Below are 20,518 nucleotides of genomic sequence, written 5' to 3'. Positions count from 1 at the left end.
TTCAACTGACATTTCATGATGTCTGTCCCTGAGGAAGCGGGCATTTGTGCTCTTGAAACATGTTGGACTTTAGGATTATTTTTTTGAATGTTTACCCATGTGTTGTGCCATAGAGTATCCACATTATTTGGATCAACTAAAAATGGACCAGTGAAAAACTTTGTGAAATGGTTTGTGCGTCTTCTATTTTATTGAACACATTATAATGTGGGCGTATAAAAAGCATACTTTTGAAGTACTTTCTGGTAAAATTTACGAAGTTTTTGATAATGAAATTTTGTTACAAAAAAGCAGAATTCCCCTTTAAGATCACAACAAATTTGTCTTCAATAGAAAAACTATTATCAACAACAATTGTGACTATTTTGTGATTGAGTCAAATTTGAAGCATGCCATTCGATTATCTAGGTGCATCTTCCATTACGTAGGATGTCTCGAACTTAACTGGGCAAGTAATTTACATGTCTTAAACAAATATACACCTGAGATTGCTGCCATTGTGTCAATGTGAACAGACCTCCACATTGTGAAATGCTCCACATTTTAAGTTATAATAAGCATATAAGAACGTAAGATATATGTTAATTATTCTATATAGAAATGCATGTGAAAGCTCTAGAATTACATTTCAACTATATAACAAAGGAAATTAACTAAGATATGACCCATGACATATTAGTATACTTAACAATCAAATCAAAGATCGTATATCATAAGAAATGAACAAATGAAGTCAACTTTACACTAAAGTGGCAGTATTCAGAATTTTCATTAACATAAACGTCAAAAATTATACCTGAAAACATTTCCAAACTAGGCCTATGCTATTTATATCTATGTATATACTTGTTCCAACAGAATTTGTTGTAAAAGGGTAAATTAAAGAGGGAGGTAGGTAAGCAGCTTATTTTTGGTGTTGGACCTCATAAACAATCAATATTTTCAGTTGAAATCTTTAGAATACGTAGATATCTATTTTACAACACTTATTTTGCATAAATCAGTAAAGTTTTTTAACACCTATCTAAAAACCAAGCAAACTTAAAGATGCTTACACTGGCAAGCTAACATACGCCCACTTGCTGCTGTCAGAAATGATAATAGAGTTTTTAGAGACTAATGTTATATGATTCCTTTTCATTTCAAAGATGCATTTTCACAGGATTTTCTCACCAAGTTTCTTCATCTATCTAGGACATGTCTACTTAGAATAAAATAGTGGAATATTTGCTTAATGTATAAGCTTATCTGATTTATACAGTCAGTATGGTAAAAAGACCAGTGACATACAACTGAAAGTAAGAAAGAAAGAAACTTTATACAGAGCTAATGAATGTGTGTATAGATAAGGTTTGTACATAAATTGGAGGTATATATATATATTATCATATAGAGACGGTATACATATCATAAACACAGGTAAATATAAACAATTTAAGTTATCATGCTTGTTTAATTTCATAATTCAGATGTTACTTTCAAATAACGTTTCTTAATCTAAATAGTTGATTTGTTGACATATACTTGATTTGCATGTTATAGATTTTATATTCAAAGAAATTGAGTTGTTTGTCCATATTAGAAAATATGTTTTGATAAGCACAAAGCATAAGGAAATAATTCAATCTAATTGTATTTTAAATAGGTAAACTGACAGTAATCAATATATATAAAGTGTTATTTTTAAAGCTTACATAAGATATCAAAGCCTATATAAAGATATGTTAATATTTCATATGAACAATCTTAATCATGTGACCGTGTTGTCTAAAGTTTTAAGGTGGTAAATTACAAACAGTTGAAAAAGTATTTTATCTCTTATTTTCAGATTACCTGCAGTTTATTCAAGCGACTGACATGACTACATCCAAATTTAGTATTTGGGCATTTAACCATGAGCTTCATTACTTCTCTACCTACACTAACATCAGGAAACACCTAAAATAGACATAAGAGGTATGCTTGAAATTTATTAATATAGTTTTGTCATATCAAAACTTCTTCCTGGGAGACATTATTAGGAGCAGAATATAAGGTCTTTTGTCACACAGAATCTACAATTATTTAACACTGCTGATCAAATCTGAACTCAAAACTTTATTTTGAGGTGACAGTTAGTTTCCTTATTAGTCAACTAAAACCAGCATGTTAGTATGTGAATTGACAGGTAAAATAATTGCTTCACAGGAAGAAAGGAAAAACAAATTCTAAATATTACATGTAACTGTACCTCATTTCTTTTGATATTTTTGCAGTCATCATCAACATCTACTGGACAGGTAGCTGAATCATTATTTTGGAAAACTTTATCTAAACATTTTTGACAAACATGGTGACCACACGACAACTGCATTGGTTTCTGTAAGACATGCTGGCAAATAGGACAGGTTAAGCGATTTTCTAAAGGTTTTTCAAACTCCACCTTACTTATATCAAAGCCTGATAAATCTAATGATCTAAAGGTTGCTGGTAATGACTGAGCCATTCTATGTTGTATATCTTTACCTCTGTCCTGAAAATATGTTAACATCAAATTTTGTTATTTTAGTGTTAATCTGCATGCAATGGCTGAACTGTCTTTAGGGTAGTCAGTCCAGTGAGTTGCTGGTGAATTTTCATCACTGCAGTCTCAATTTTTGGAACAACTTTTCATATTTAATATTTCTGTTCCACCATTTAAAACGCCTCATTTTACTTTTTATAATAATAATCCTTCATTCAATTACAGTTGTAGAAAATAATATAAGTCCAGATAATATCAGTTGTTAGATAAACATCCCACCTTTGGGTTACTATTCATTTTTACATATATTTTCTCTATATATACAGTCAAGTAGCCTAATTTCGTGGTAACCTATTTTTCGTGGATTTCCGGAAATGATTAATAATTTACATGTGCGACCTCGCATTCTGCCGCCGTTGCCGAGTTGGTTGCTCATGAAATATGGGTCAAAGTGAGGATTCATAAAGAAAATCGAAATAAACCAATTTTAATTATTTTGTAGAATATCTGAGGAAACATCTAAGACATAAAGAAAAAAATTTGTTTTTTTAATTTTGACGAAATTCGGTGTTGAATCCTTATATCCACGAAAATAGGTTACACCACTGTATTATCCATATTAAATTATCATAAGGTTCTATATTTAATTATGTGCACATTATTATTTAGCTTACTGTGATAATAATATGCGGTATTTTATGTTTTAATTGTTTTATATTTGTTATTACTTGTGTATTTGTTTTATATTTGTTATTACTTGTGTATATTATAATTTCAGGATGTTTCTTTATGATGAAATAAAGTTTATAATATTCAGAGAGTTAGCCCGGCTACAGGAGCAGGACATAACTCATATGGTGGAAAAGGAAATACAAATAAATAGATGTGAAAATTTTGAACGTAACATCACGTTCGATTGAGAGCAGTGGAATATATATATTTATAATTTCAATCGAAAAAACTGGAAAACCCCTGTCTAATATTAGATTAATCTACATCAGAGAGGCAGATTCCAATCATAATTACACCAAATTGTTAGTAGCCCACCAGGAAAATTTCAAAAAACACTGCACTAGAACGACTCTATTTACCATACCTGTTAGTCTGATGTCTTTATAAAAGAGAAGCGATGTTACAGGAGTAATTTCACTCCTATTTCGGAACTAGAAGGACTCACTAATACATTTTATGATGTAGTCCAGGCTATTTTTAGAAATCTTCTAATGTAGTCCAGGCTATTTTGAGAAATCTTCTTTCTCTCTCCCTTTTGGTGTTTTTGCATGCCTATTTTGGGGTAATTTTTGGTCTAGATTGGATTTTGTTGTCTGAAATTGCATTATCTTTAAGATTTGGTAATATGATGAGAAAGGCGGAAGGCTAATTCTAAAAATAGTCGTTTTGTGAAGTGCCAAACTCTAGCGGATGAGTATAACCGTTAGTAGTCTACTTTCAATTTTAGTGGCTCCAAATTTTCATGGTCATCATATATTATTAAAAAAATTGTAGGAGGTTGAATTTCGTGTTTTAACATGGGAAGAGATGGCACATGAGGTCCAGAGTCCAGAAGAACTCACTCTCCTATACAGCTTTTCAAGACCCGTCGACCCGTCGCGACCATGTAAACCTTCATCGCCCTTCGAGGTAGTCGTACATTTCAAAGAATTAAACCAAAAACAAAGAAAACGAAATATATCGTCATACGTGACGCATCACGCTTCCGGTACCTTGTCGCGTAAAATTACGCTGATACAATAATATTATGATGTGTAGGCTACGAGGAAGCCTTATAATATATTTAGACTCTATTTTATGGGCATTTCAGTTATATTTAACATAGATTTCATTAATGTTGAGTGTAAATAAATGTTGGCATTTCAAAATATTGAATTTTCATAATAAATAGGCCTACTAGTATATATATGTAGCTAATTTTTTTTTCTTGCTTTAATTTGTTCTATAACATCTGTGGAACAACCTGACCCAAAATTATGCAAATAAACCTAAAAGTAAACCAGTGGTAGTGTTTTTACTTTTGCCCCCTCTTTCCTATAATAAGCTATATATGCACTGTATAAGCTTGTATACGTACAATTCTGAATTGGTCAGAACTTTTTTATTTATGAAGATAATTCAATTCTGTAAAAAGATTAAGGAACGTTGACCAAAACCAAGCCTGAAAAACAAAAATTACACAGAATAAGGGTCAAATTTATTACGTCACATTTACTTCGCACATAATTCAGCCTGTTTCTACTTCAAAAACCACAGTACTTCTTAAATTAATGACAATTGCAGAAATAGAAATAACATGGAACCAAATGTTTTCAAGAATGAATCTTAAAAGACCATATATCCATTAGGTAGTGTGTTAAAGTTACAAGCATTACATAACTCATTAAGGTTTATGATCCCTAAACCCCAGAAACCAAAATCAGTCCACATAGTAAATAGAAATAAATGATTTCTCTGTGTATTCATTCTGTCTTCAATATATCATTCTGCTGATATTTTCACCTCCCTCAAGTCTCAAAATAATATATATTTAGCAAAAATGAGAAATTCACTCATTTCCATTCAAAACTCTCAATATGAAAGGCGACAGAAAACGAAAAAGTTCACATTTTTTACCTGGTTATGTAAAGAAAGTTAGTGAGGTGACACAAACTGACTACGACTATGATCTTCCATCTACCTCTGCAGTATATGAAGACCAAGAATTGAGCTATGTGAATATTGAACTAGACTCTCCAGGTAGTCACAGGGTTTTACGACCAAGGCCTGAAAAAAAAGAAAGCAGTTTTGATCAAAATGATACAATCATTTGCATAAAATGTTTTAGTGGAGTGAGTCCTATATGGATTTAGTGACATGACTGAAGAGGTTGTCTCTCTCACTTAAAAAGAAGCCGTGATGTCCGCTTGAGGTTGTTTGCTGGCTGATATTGAAGCTGAGAGTAATCAAAACCTTTAAATGAGATGAAAGATCATATAGGCTACAAGATTGCATTATCTTTCAGAATGTAATAAATGAAAAAAAATAAGCCCATGCCAATGTCGTGGAAAATTTCTTTCACCGAATAATATGAAATTGCACCATTGCTTACAGCAAGTAATTATATTATTTTTCATTAGCCATTTAAGTACACATCTAAAGGCAGATCTCATGTCTAGCGCTTCAGAATAAACATTTTGGCCTTATGGAAGGAGCAATGTGTTGCCAAGGTAACCAAGTAATATCTTATAAGAAATGCATAGAAGTGACGGGTGAGCGTCGGACGAAAAGATAAAATCCCATTTCAGGGCGACCAGGCACAGCAACGGATGGTTTTTTAAATTGGAATTATCAAAAGGCGACAGACTTATATTCTTATATGTGATGTCGATAAACATTTTTAAAACATCGACGCCAGTCACAAGGATTTACTTCACGACTTTCAAGGACCCGTTGCTTATTTCTCATCCGTCGTCTGTCGCCAACTGCCCGACAGTCTGTCACGAAAGTTTCATTCGTAATGTTTGTCATATCTGCACTGATTGTAATTTTGCCAAATATGCTTATTAAAGCTGCATGAGGGTATATGTTACCATACCTAGCAAGCATGCCCGTGGACCCGTCGTCTATTGCTGTTATTTGAATAAAAATGTAAAACTGCATCATTTATACTTTGTTCTCTATTTTACGTGTTATTGTTGACGGGTCAGTCTCAACAGGCGACAGATATTATGCTATATTCCTCGACGGGTCGTAAAGTCATAATATGTAGGCTACGCAGCAAAAGTAGAGAAAAAAGCAAATGCAAAAAAAATAAAAACTAGAACTGTTCTAATAACAGTACTGATGCAGGGCGTGTTACAACATTCAGGTACATACGAAGATGGTCTATTGCAATTACATTGATTTAAATACTTTTCTGAATCTCTGTATTCTGTATATTCACTAGGAATAAAATAATGTTTGTCAATTAATAAAGACCAAGTTTGATGAAATCCGGATAAGAAATAAGAAATTTGGTAATGCACATGCGCACAACAAAATTTCAATACTTCCATTAAATTAAAAATTGGATTATACACATACATACCAAGTTTTATGAAAATCGGATAAGAAATAAGAAAGTTGGTAATGCACATGCGCACAACAAGAATTCAATATTTCCATCAAATTTATAATTGGGTTATACACATACATACCAAGTTTGATGAAATTCGGACAAGAAATAAGAATGTTGGTAATGCGGATGCGCACAACAAAAATTCAATATTTCCATAAAATTCAGAATTGAATTATACACAAACATACCAAGTTTTATGAAATTCGGACAAGAAATAAGAAAGCTGGTAATGCGCATGCGCACAACAAAAATTCAATATTTCCATTAAATTCAGAATTAGATTATAAATAAAAAAGGTAACGGTTTTAAAATTATTGGATGAAAATATCTATGATAATTGCTCAAAGTCCTAAAACATACTTTGGTTCAGATATACAAAAAACATTAGTTTCACTTCCGGGATTTCCATGGGCAAAATATACGGAGAAAAACATCTTCTAAGTCATAATTACACTGGTCCAGGTACAAGGTTAGATCTACGATTAGACGAAAACGATAGACCAAAACCAGGTGAAGAACCCGTCAATAGAGTTGATGCTGCTGCACTTAAACATGATATTTTATACAAAAATAAAGATATAACATCCCGACACGAAGCTGACAAACAAATGTTAATCGAACTTGAAAAAATTCCAAATCCAACATTTAAAGAGAAAATACAAAGAGCACTAATCATTAAACTCTTGAAAGCAAAGATGAAACTGGGTATTGGAATAGCAGATGAAATACACAAAGAATTTAGGAAAAACAAACATTTTTTAAAACTCAAAGTGTTTGATAAAGATGAAATATGGTCAGCTGATTTAATTAATATGCCTGTTGAAAGAGGATATAAATATTGTTTAACCATTATAGATTTGTACACAAGATATACTTGGGTTATTCCTCTCAAAAACAAAAAAAGGTTTATCAGTCAAACACGCATTTGAAACAATAATGAAACAATCCGACAGATGACCGCAAAAGTTATGGGTAGATAAAGGGAGCGAATTTTATAACAAATGAAATCTCTAGGATTTGAAATATACAGCACGCATAACGAGGGTAAGGCTGTAGTTATTGAGAGATATAATAGAATAAATTATTCAAAAAGTTAACGGAATTGAAATCTCAAAAATGGCTTAAAATATTTCCAGAGGTTGTAGATGAATACAATAACAAAATTCATTCATCTATAGGTGTCACACCAACACAAGCCACAAATAATCAAAATATTATAAAGTCAATTAACGCACAACATACCTACGAAAATGAGATAAATAATATAAATATCAAACCCAGATTGATCGAGTTCGTATTGTCAAATATAAGAGCAAATTCGAAAAAGGCTACGTTTTGGATTTTGGACCAACGAAATATTTATCGTAGATAAAGTAAATAGTACATCACCTCGAACACATGAATTAATCGATCAAGACAAAGAACACATCGTAGGTTCTATCAAAACGAACTTCAAAAAACTGAAAATGAATAGCTTTCTTGATAAATACGAAAACGATACAACTACAAACTTTCAACTTATCAAATGAGTTAAATATATCACCGTTTTATTATTGTATGAGAGATGAAATAAATAATCCCAAGGATAAGAAAGGTAAATTTTATGCCAAAACAAATATACATACTTCAGATCAAAACGGAGTTCATCAATCTGCTTTATACAAAGACTTTTTAAATAACTTTTATTTCTTCGATTCTTTTGGATTAGAACCAACTGAAGAGATAACGAAACTGACTAATCAACCAATAAAATGTTCTACGTTTCAAATTCAAATGCCGGGTCAAAAATTTGAGGTCAACTTTCACTTTCACACAAGTTTAGGAAATCAGTTTGAAGAAATGGTAATAAATTTAACTTAATAAAACTTGCGAACAAGTTTGGATTAGGGTCTTTACCTTCAGATACTAAAAAAACCTAACACAACATGGATAAATAATAATAATAATATAATAATAATTTGTCAATGTAGTGGATAAAACTCAGTTACAAAGTTTAAGTTTATTAAGATCTAATTTAGGTGATAAAATATCAAAGCAAAAAATAGACCTTAAACAACTAATAGATAATATTAATCCAGGTATAAGTGAAGACAAATGGCAACAGGAATCAACTGCTCTAGAAACTAAATTTAAAACTGAATTTCAAAAAGAACTAACAAATATTATGATAATATTGATGATAGTGAGATTCACTTTTTCCTGTAAAAGTTAAAATCGATTCAATCTTCTTCTCTCATCCATCTCACTATTTTAACGCTCGTAAGATTTTCGAATTTATCAAAGATGGTGAATATGTTGAAAATAAAGATTTGGAAGTTAACGATGAAAACAACAAGCCTAATTACATGTATGAAATTGAAACAAATAGAAAATATATAGACACCTTTAGAATGCCAATAATACCAGACAATGACAACGATATTCTTTCAATAGGTGATTTTGATATGATATAAGAGACGGTAAGCTCACCATCGATGAACATTATTAGAAATCCAACTCCACAAGAAGTAGAGACAGTACATAATTATACGTTTTTAAGAACATCAGACTTTGAATATTTAAAACTATATTTTGATAATGCTAGTTTTTCATGCCCACAAAAATATTATCCTGATTTATTTACCTCAATTGATGTCCACAAAATTCAACGAGGTAAAGAATTTATAATATTTTTATCAATAATTGAACGTCATGAACGTCATAGCCCTAGAGAAGGTGGTGGTATATATACTTGTAGATGGAATATACACAAACTAAAGTTTTTAGAAGTTTTTTGAATAATGTTAAAAGAAAACCACCAAACAGCGAAGGAATTATATATCCTTATAGTGATAAAGATGAGTATACTTTTGATGAAAACTATGAATTTGATGATTTCGATTACCTTACTATTCAAGAAGAGAATGAAGAACTATTTTTTTCCATAAGGATATTTGATTAGTTTTTTTGTTTTAAATGAAGTTGAATAACAATTTCTTCGTTTCCAAAGTCAAATAAACCTATTTTCACCATCTTTGATTTCCAGATTTATATCTTTAATCATAAAGAATTAAGTGGTAAATATGTTGTTTGACATGGTTTCTCTATAATTCTATATCCAATGGTACAGTGAATGTTGGAATACTGTAAATAATCTTACGTCTGTGTTTATTGAAAAATCCACCGTTTATTAAATTACAGTGAATATTAATGACGTCAATATCATTCTCGATATCAGCTTTATGTGGCGCTAAAGTGGATTGTGTGTACATTTGTTTATCAAATCGCAATAAAGTATTCAAAGAATTTACTACATTGAAATCAACTTGATTAAAATTAATCCATCCCCATCAATAGTTGGTTTGAGTGTTTTTGGTATGGTTCGATCTGGATTTGAAAAATACTGTTTTATATCATCTTAAGTTCTAATTATTATTTCATCATCTTCAATGGGATATTTTATTTGGTGAGGAGAAGGAAGCGGTGGCTGTTGAATTTGTTTAGGTGTGGGGGTTGCTGCTGTTTCTTTTTAATATTGGGTTAAATAAAGTTTGTAGATTTTCTTTTAATCCAAGTTGTTGTAATATGTTTTTTTCAACTTGAGTCTTTATTTTATTCTTAGCTTTGATATATTGTCTGTTTCTGTTTCCAATCACCCATTTTTAAAGAAATAAAATTAACAAATATTTGTCATAACTCTTTCACCTGTAGGGTTTCTAGTATTAACAAATACATATCCATGATCATCTGGGTTTCTCCATTGAGCTTTACAAACCTTTTTAAATGTATCCCTGTCCATTCCGTGATTAATTGACTGAATAATTTGAGATAAATCTTTGTCGTTTAATTCGAATAATAAAAAACAAGTCGCGTTCTTTCTAATAAACATAGCATCCATTCCGTAAAAGGATTGGGATTGGTAAATACAGTGACAGTTCGTGAAGAATTCTCGTTGAACAGCTTGATTTCTTTGTGCTACACAGTCGTCAAACAAGTTCTTTCGCTCACTATCAATTTTAGACAAATCTAAATCATTAATGTTTTTCGTAAGATTGAAAGATGGATTCTTTTCTTTTATATATGTGATTTCTATCTTTTCATTGTCTTCATAATATTTACATATGTCTTGAACGGATTCTTAAAGCTTTGAGGAATTGATAATATGATTGCTCTGGTGTTGTTGTGTAGACATATAGTGAATCGAAATCTAAAAGTTTTGGTGTTGTCAACCTGTTAAAGGTCAAATAAGTTTTTCCCGAACCTGAACTTCCGCATATGCATAAAAGCATTGGATTACTAGGAAATATTTCTGAATGATCCAGAACGTATGTTTTTAAAAACTATGGCATTACCCTTGTGTTTGACTTTCATTTCTCCGGTGTGGATTTTATCTATTAGATTACTTAATCCCTCTTGGTTTCTTCACTTAATCGATTTCCAAATTCTTTAACTGTTCCTAATATATCTGCTACTCCTGGACCTTGTGCTATCTTTTCCATTTCCATATTATGTCTATGATTTTCACTTTTTTCAGCATCAGCTGCTTTCTTGGCGTTGACAGCTTGTGCTACACCAGCAGCTTCACCAGCAGTTGCGCCAGCTGCGGTCAGGCCAGCAAATATCAAAGGTGGGAAAGGTAAAAATCCACCTTCCTTTACACTCTTGTCAATTCTTTCCAAATCTATATCATCTCGGACTTTACGATGCTTATATTTATCGATAAGTTTTTTTTTTATATATTTTGATCTGTTTACCATTGTAAGTTATTGTAGTTGATGATTCCATTTCGATTGCTTCTATTATTCGTTTTACTAATGTTTCTGGCTTCATTTTGAAGAGGATAATTTAAATGATTATTCTATACAAATCATCCGTCTGTCGGATATTTTAATTATATGTTTTGCTTCTTCCAATAATAAACAATAACCGTTTACATCTCCTTGTGTTTTTTCGATATGGATATTTATATTAACTCCTGTTTTGAAAAGATCTTCTTGATGAGCTGATAGATCAAAACAGAAGATTTGGATGCAAAATCTACATATTCAAACTGAGGTGGATTTCCAAATAATTCACACATATTTTTATAGTTTCTATACAATTCTTTATAATCCTTCGTGGATGGATTAATTGTTAAAGGTTGGTTAGGATAATTATCATTGTTTAATCTTACTTAAACTTTACGGATTATAGGATCTTGAGTTTGGTTCATTGCTACTCTAAAGATATTATTGTTATTCGTTTGAGAATCTGGTAAGTTCTTGAACCCAACCATTAAATATCTTGCTGGTTTAATAGTGTAAGTGATTGGCCATGTAGTGGATTCTCCAGTTAAAGTCATACTACCTACCGTGTTACGACGAAGAAAAGCTATTTCAATATCTTTAGTCATAGCGTTTAATGTTCTCGTTTCTACTTCTATGGATGGTGTTATTACGGTATGAAAAGTTGGAGATTCGTTATTTCTAATTTTGCTTTTGAATCATTCTCCCAAAAGAATATCTTATCGTCATTAACTTCTCTTTGTAGATGAATTTTATATGGTAATCCTATGGAAACTTTTCTGTGTTCCAACAGACCGAATAAAGGGTATAATTTCCAGTTTACGTAATTACCCCACCTATTATTCTCAACAACATTATTATACTGATTTACTCGAATCCATAATTTACTAGCTACTCTTTCTAATGTGTTTCGAACAACGACTCTTACTCTAGCTTCATTTGCGTCAGCAGCAAGAGTTCTTACTGGTTCTTTTAAAACACTTCCATCACCAACATCGGGTATCCATCCGGAAACAGAATCGTAGTTTTTGGGATATAGAACTGTTTTCAACATTGTGTCAAATTCTCCGGGATGTTTGATGGTTTCTATCAAGGGGATTTGAACCAGCTTCCAAAACCATTTCAGTAAATAAAGATGGGAAGAAATTGTCTTCAAATTTGTGTTTCTGTGATGAATTACTAGTGAATTCTATGTTGACCTATATAGTCAACAATTGCGTATTTACTTCCTCCTGTGATATGTAGTCTCTACATATCATCTCCAAATCACTACAGATTCATTTTTTTTAATAGTTCAAGATATCGGACAAAGGAATCTATCTTCAAATTTGTGTTTCTGTGATGAATTACTAGTGAATTCTATGTTGACCTATATAGTCAACAATTGCGTATTTACCTCCTTGTGTGATACTCCAATTTACTACAGATTCATTATATCATTCTCATAATATCATGTGAAGTTCTAACCAGATATAAAATTCTGTATGAATTCCAATCTCATAATATTTGGAGTTCTAACCAGATATAAAATTCTGCATGAATTCCAAATTATTTAATCATATAATCATATCTGTAGTGATAAAACCCTTCTGTTAATTCTACTACCACTATAGATTCATTTATCATAATATGAAATGGAAGGTATTTACAAAAAACAACAGTTATCCTTCTGTTTATTCTACAGAATTTTCGATTACTTTTCGATCTCTGAAGAATTGGCCAAGAAAAAGGAAATGAAAGTTGAATACTAGAAACTATGATAAATTGATATTCAGCGTCATCAAGTAACGCGACAGAAGAGAGGACAACCTAAAAAAGGTGCCGTCGGGCTTGATATGTGGGGTGGGGAGGGGGTGTTTTGATACGGTATTGTTGACTTTATAGGTTTTAACATGGACACTCAGTCGATCATCTAAGAAACATACAAGACCTTCGAATACTCTTCGATTAGTAGAATTACTACCAAAAGGACATTAAGTTCAATATCTAATTGGAGGTGATCACAAGTAAGAAAAATATGGTTTTTGTTGACTTTATAGGTTTAACATGGACTCTTAGTCAATCATCTCAGAAACATTAAATTTGGAGAGACATTTCCATGTTTGATCATTTTAAACTGTTGAATTTCTTTATCTGTAGTGATAAAATTTCATGCACCCTTGTTAATTCTCTGAAACTTTCGAATATACTTTTAGCTCTGAGAACTGACCTTAAAGGGGTATACATGAAATGAAGGTATTGAATATCCCTTCTGTTTATTCTACAAGACTATCGAATACTTTTCGATTAGTAGAATTACCACCAAAAAAAGGGCATTAAGTTCAATACCTAATTGGAGGTGGTAATAGATGAATTGATCACAGGAAGAAAAAAAATATGGTTTTGTTGACTTTATAGGTTAAAATGGACACTCACTCGATCATCTCAGAAACATTTAATTTGTAGAAACGTTTCCAATGTTTGATCATTTTGAACCATTGAATTTCTTTTTCAGTTGTTCCCATGATTTCCTTCTACAGAAAGAATAATTGATAGAAAAAACATTCCACAGCCCTATTGTGCGAATGTGCCGGAAATGCGCACTATCGGAACGTTCATATACTACTACGGATATAGTGATAGAAATGTACATTAGCATTGACGAGCGACACCAAGTTTCGTCAAAATCCATCAAGAATTGTGCCTTCTAGAGTGTTTACAAGCTAAAATTGAACGCGTTTTCAAGAACAAGGGCAATAACTTATACTAAATATTTTTCAATTTTTCTGATTTTCGATAGGGTTTATCCTTGGCCGATAACAAACACTCATACCAAAATCCATCATGAATTGCATAAATCATAAATGAGTGTTTACGAGCGTTTCAAGAATAAGGGCAATAACTCATAGTAAATATTTTTCGATTCGTCTGATTTTCGATAGGGTTCATCCTTGGGTGATTACAAACAACCATACCAAGTTTCATCGAAATCAGTCAAGAATTGTGCCTTGTAGAGTGTTTACGAGCAATTGTGGACGGACGGACGGACAGACGGACGGACCGACGGGAAGAGGTGACGGCAATACACGCACCCCATTTCATGTGGGCGTATAAAAATGTATGTTTATTTCTTCAATAAAATAAATGCCATTTTTAAGTGTACTTTACTACAATGATTCTGCCTATTTATTGAAATTTGGGTAAAAATATACAAAGGATTGTTTTTTCGCTATGTTTCTAAAGTATTAGTCTTGATTATCTGTTTGTACGGTAGCCTCTTTCTACCTACCCTTTTGTATTTTTGTATGTCTATTTTTGACTAATATTTGGTCTAGATTTGGAATTTGATGTCTGAAATTACATTTTCGTTCAGATTTTGTAAGATTTTGAGAGAATTTCACGCGGAAGGATAATTCTAAAAATAGTCGTTAAGCGCCGATGTTGATAAAATATCTGTTTTCAGTTTGCCCAGCTCAAGATTTTCATGGTCCACAAACTAAGTATTTGCTAGTCTTTCATGTAACATATTGGAAACTTGCATTAGCGAACATATAATATACCTAAATGGAATAGTGGCGTATTCATTTACATACGCAAAAAGACGACCAGAACTTACGAACATTTATAAATAAAGCGCGCAATAAATTCGCACTGACTTCAGTGGCCGACCAATAATTTATGTGGCTATAGTGGATACACTAATATTTTCGGAATGAGTTTGCATTAGCACGTTAGCTAAATTAGCTAACATTTACTGCTGTATACAAGAGTAGACTAAAAATCAATATCGAATTTCATATAGGCCTACCGTACTTGCTGAGATACTTTATTTATAATATATATAAGTTAATGGAGCAGTAATATATGGTGCTGACATTTCAAATTTTCGGACTAAAGTCCTCAAATCCAGTAGCTTTAGTCACATGCATCTGTTTCTATCAATAGTCGACTCTCTCTATAATAGTATATATATACAAATACAAATAATTAGTAATTACCATCGACAAATATGTGGTCTTTTGTGACCCCCTTGAATTTTCACCAAATATTTGGGAGCACTAGTTTCCGTTAGGCCGACTAAGTAGTATAAGACCTTTCAATATGTTCGCAAGGGGATTCCCCCTTCCATTTCATTTCATGGGGAAAGTCCCAAAAAAGACCTACACACCCTACATTCCATAAATTCCTACCCCAAAAAAGACCTACACACCCTACATTCCATAAATTCCCACCCCAAAAAAAGACCTAAACACCCTATATTCCATAAATTCCTACCCCCCAAAAAGTCCTCCACACCATACATTCCATAAATTCCCACTCCAAAAAAGTCCTACACACCCTACATTCCATCAATTCACACCCCAAAAAGACCTATTTACCCTACATTTTTGGGTTTGGAAAACAGACCATAATTTCTACTCAAATTTTAAACCTTAAAAATGGCAAATAAAAATTACATACTAGATCCAATCTTTAGATTATACGATCCGATTCGTTATTCATTTAACAAGAAAAAATAGGATTATATTATCATCTCACCCACTGTTGGTTCTAAATCCCAGTTGAATGATGGTGGTAGAATTACCTTCGAAATAAATTCATTATCAAATTGGTTACTTCTTTCCGATGCTTATTTCAGATGCGATTTCAAAATAAAAGATGGAAAATGGTTGGTTTCAAGAACTTACCAGACTTACAGACGAATAACAATAATGTCTTCAGAGTGACAATGAACCAAAATCAAGATCCTATAATCCATAAAGTTCAAGTAAGATTAAACAACGATAATTATCCTAACCAACCATTAACAATTAATCCATCCACAAAGGATTATAATGAATTGTATAGAAACTATAAAAATATGTGTGAATTATTTGGAAATCCACCTCAGTTTGAATATGTAGATTTTGCAATTAATCACCCAATCTTCTGTTTTGATCTGTCAGCTCATCAAGAAGATCTTTTCAAAACAGGGGTAAACATAAATATTCACATCGATAAAACACAAGGAGATGCGACCGGCTACTGTTTATTGCTGGAAGAAGCAAAACATTTGATTAAAATATCAGATAGAAGAATGATAAGAATTGAATAAAAAAACACCCTTTAAAAAATGAAACCAGAAACTTTAGTCAAGAAAATAATAGAAGCTATGGAAACGAATTCGCCGACTCTAATAACTTACAGCGGTAAAAAAGTGCACATAACCCAAAAGATTATCGATAAATACAAACATTGCAAAGTCAGAGACGATATAGACTTGGAAAGAATTGATGAGAATTTAACTAAAAAAGGTGGATTTTTACCTTTCTTACCTTTAATCTTTGCTGGTTTAGTTGCAGCTGGTGCAACTGCTGGTGGAGCTGCTGGGATAGCCAAAGGTGTCAACGAAAAGAAAGCTGAAGCCGCTGCAAACGCCGAAGCACGTAGACACAATTTGGCAATGGAAAGAGAAGCACGAGGAGGTTCGGGAGTAGGAGATATATTAGGGACGGTTAAAGAATTCGGACAAAGATTTGGCGAAGAAACCAAGAAAACCGTTAAAGAGGGATCAAGCAAATTAATAGATAAAATCGACACCGGAGAAATGAAGGTCAAACACAAGGGCGACGCCATATTTTTTAAAAACATACGTTCGGGCGAGGGAATCTTCCTTTTAAAGTATAAAGGCAACGGGGTGATTTTTGGTACGAAAATGTAATAAATAAAAATGGGCAAAAAATTTAATCATTCAGAAATATTTCCTAATAACCCAATGCTCATGTGTATATGCGGTAGTTCCGGTTCTGGGAAAACTCATCTCACTTTTAACATGTTGACAACACCAAACCTTTTAGATTTCGTTTCTCTGTATATCTACACAACAACACCAGAGCAATCGTATTATCAATTCCTCAAAGCTTTGGAATATTTACCAAAGAAAGATGTTCAAGACATATTTCAATATTACGAAGAAAACGAAGAAGAAGTGGAAATAAAAGATATCATAGAAAACTTCATTAAATCAAAGAATCCATCTTTCAATCCAACGGATATAAAAGTTTTTCTTACGAAAAATGTTAATGATCTAGACTTGTCTAATATTGATAGCAATCGAAAGAACTTAATATTGTTTGACGACTGCGTAGCGCAAAGAAATCAAACTGTTCAACAAAAATTCTTCACCAAAGGAAGACATCACAACTGTCACTGCATATACCAATCCCAATCTTTTTACGGGATAGATTCTATGTTCATTAGAAAAAATGCAAATTGTTTTTTATTATTTGAATTAAACGATAAAGATTTATCTCAAATCATTCAGTCTATAAATCACGGAATGGACAGAGATACATTTAAAAAGGTTTGTAAAGCTCAATGGAGAAACCCAGATGATCATGGATATGTATTTGTAAATACTAGAAAACCTGCGGGAGAAAGAGTTATGATCGATATATGTTAATTTTATTTTTTTAAAAATGACGGATTGGAATAATTTTTTAAAAAGAAATAGAGAATATATCAAAGCTAAGAATAAAATAAAGACCCAAGTTGAAAATAACAGATTACAACAATTCGGATTAACGGAAAATCTACAGACTCTATTTCAACCCATATTAAAATCTCAAGAGGATATTAAAAAGAAATTAGCTTTAGAACCCACACCTCATATAGAACCCAAACCGATTGAATATAATGGTATTATAATTAGGACATTAGATGATATAAAACGTCTTTTTTCAAACCCTGACCCAGATTTACCAAAGAGCATTTCACCAATCGTTGATAATCAAGGTTTATTGTTTAATGGGTTTAGAATAATATTTAGTCCAAATTCTCCTTTATTCAAAATCGACACAAAAGACTTTATATTTACATTAACGAGAGGGTTAATAGATTTAATGAATGGCAAGGATGTTGAAATTGCCGATTACAAGGATTTAGTTGCATACTCAAAATTTCTACATGCAATAAGAAAGTCAGGACCCGAAACAAGAAGATTGAAAGAAGTTGATTTTTATATAACAAAAGTTATTGAGGAAGAGGAGGTAGATGATTATGCAGAAGATTATCCACCAAGCATACAAGAAATAGACGAATTCGATGATATGGTGGCATCTGGACAAGGTATAACGTTTTTATCCGACGACAATAAAGAATTGCTTAATAGATTAGAAATAATATTAGCGGCCATGAAAGAAGGTCATCGATCGGACAGACAATACAACGAAGTCAATGCCATATTAAAACGGCTTTTGGAGAAAGAAATCATCACTAAAAAAGACTATATAAACGTCATTAAAAATGTCCAATAAAGAACAATTGTTCGTTATCACCTCGAATAAACCAGACATCAAATTGTTTCTAGACTACGAGTATGAACTCGATCGCAATAAACAGTACGAACTGGGATTAAAGTATTTCTCCGTTTACAATTCCATTAGAAACATCAACGAAAAAAACAATCAACTAAAAATATCGACGGATAACGGAGTTACGTTCGAAACCATAAGCTTACTACCGGGGAGCTACGAATACGTAGCCATCAACGATTACCTATCCGAATACGCAGGAAGCGTGAACGGTAAAAACAATATCGAATTCGAAGGTAATCTGAATCTGAACAAAATAAAACTGATATTGAGAAATAACAGTCAAGTCGATTTCAACGTAGAAAATTCGTTGAATGCGTTACTAGGGTTCGATAAACGAATATACGTGCAATCGACATTGGCGCCGCACAAGGCCAACATCGAGAACGATATCGATGTGATCAACATTCACTGTAATTTGATCAACGGTGGATTTTCAACAAGCACAAACGCCAAATCATATACAGCATACCGACTTTTACGGTACTGATCGGATACAGAATTATAGAGAAACCGTTTCAAACGACCTATTTACCAGTCAATTCTTTCATGATCAAAGATATAAATCTGGAAATCAAAGACGGTAAAAACAGGTTCATAGACTTTGGCAACGAAGAAATTGTCATTCAACTTCATTTAAAACAATCTTCATTCTCTTCTTGATTAGAAAGATAATCGAAATCATCAAATTCATAGTTTTCGTCAAAACTATACTCATCTTCGTCATTGTAAGGATACATAATTCCTTCACTGTTTGGTGGTTTTCTTTTAACATTATTCAAATAACTTCTAAAAACTTTAGTTTGTTTATCATTTGGAATAACTACTCCATTGGTGAAACTTTTTTCCCATGGTTTATTAAATTCGTTCGACACATCATGTCCGCTTGCTAACTGAACGTAATCTTCTACACTTATCTTATCATTAGAATAACCTTTAAACGTTTTCTTTTCTTTTAAAACACCATCAGAAGTCAAAACGATGTTGTATTTGACTTTTGGTGCTAAATATAAACCAAATATAATTCCACCGTCACCGTAATCGTTTTTACCTTTGCAATAGTCTTTTTCGGAGACCAAACCAGCTCTGTTTAGTTTTTTCCAATTTTTGGATGAAATGTACAAACTATCGGTGTCGGTATAGTATATTTCGGGTTTATAAAATCCATTTATGACCTGAATGAAATTGTTCATTATTTTTTTACTGTGAGATAAAACGAATGATCCCAAATGACTAGGTGTTAGTCGTGTAGATTTACTGTCTTCGTTAGTAATCTCTTTTTCTTCAATTTCTGTTTCAACAATATATTGAGTATCATTAATTTTCTCATAGGTTTTAACGCGTGAATCAAAGTTGGCCTGTAAAGTTGCTTCATTCCATAAATGTCTAGTTGTGAATATATCTTTCTGAATTGATTTACCATACAAGGAATTACCTAATAATTTCATGCAGTTACTACCCACGATATTACCTTCTCGTTTATATTTATTTCTTAAATCTCTCAAAATTAAAATATAATCTCTATAGGGTGGAGTTTTAAAATTTTCTTCGTAAACTATACCATCTAATATTCTAATAATTCGTCCACCGGCTTTCACTATTTCTTGAATATCGACCGATGTTAAAACGTCGTGACAGAAACCATTTCTGAACCTGATTTTGTTACCAGTTTCCTTTTTACCTTCTTTATTCGTGAAAGTGATTTTATCTTTAGCTGGTATCGGTTGGAAGAACATGTTTTTGGGATAGTCAAACCACACTGTTAAAATAGCTGTTCTAGGTCTGAATTTTTGTTTATTGAAGAGTTTAC

At 32.2% G+C, this 20,518-nt stretch overlaps 4 protein-coding genes across 4 annotated transcripts; 1 reads left to right on the top strand and 3 right to left on the bottom strand.

The window, feature by feature from the left end:
- Positions 1 to 10,996: 10,996 nt before the first annotated feature.
- Positions 10,997 to 11,350, bottom strand: LOTGIDRAFT_156785 (hypothetical protein; the record flags this gene model as incomplete). Its single annotated transcript, XM_009048058.1, has 1 exon — positions 10,997 to 11,350. One exon carries the CDS (start codon positions 11,348 to 11,350, stop codon positions 10,997 to 10,999), a length of 354 nt encoding a protein of 117 aa, XP_009046306.1.
- Positions 11,351 to 12,026: 676 nt separating this feature from the next.
- On the bottom strand, positions 12,027 to 12,431 carry LOTGIDRAFT_156784 (hypothetical protein; the record flags this gene model as incomplete). The annotated part of the gene is made up of 1 exon (XM_009048057.1): positions 12,027 to 12,431. One exon carries the CDS (start codon positions 12,429 to 12,431, stop codon positions 12,027 to 12,029), a length of 405 nt encoding a protein of 134 aa, XP_009046305.1.
- Positions 12,432 to 16,469: 4,038 nt separating this feature from the next.
- On the top strand, positions 16,470 to 17,798 carry LOTGIDRAFT_156783 (hypothetical protein; the record flags this gene model as incomplete). Its single annotated transcript, XM_009048056.1, has 2 exons — positions 16,470 to 17,043; positions 17,092 to 17,798. The coding sequence occupies 2 exons, from the start codon at positions 16,470 to 16,472 to the stop codon at positions 17,796 to 17,798; spliced, it is 1,281 nt and encodes a 426-aa protein (XP_009046304.1).
- Positions 17,799 to 19,340: 1,542 nt separating this feature from the next.
- LOTGIDRAFT_156782 (hypothetical protein) lies at positions 19,341 to 20,444 on the bottom strand (the record flags this gene model as incomplete). The annotated part of the gene is made up of 1 exon (XM_009048055.1): positions 19,341 to 20,444. One exon carries the CDS (start codon positions 20,442 to 20,444, stop codon positions 19,341 to 19,343), a length of 1,104 nt encoding a protein of 367 aa, XP_009046303.1.
- Positions 20,445 to 20,518: the final 74 nt, after the last annotated feature.

This window comes from Lottia gigantea (assembly GCF_000327385.1).
Source record: "Lottia gigantea unplaced genomic scaffold LOTGIsca_12, whole genome shotgun sequence".
NCBI lineage: Eukaryota > Metazoa > Mollusca > Gastropoda > Lottiidae > Lottia > Lottia gigantea.
The sequence above is the reverse complement of the archived record's forward strand: the minus strand, read 5'-3'. Positions and strand labels throughout refer to the sequence as shown.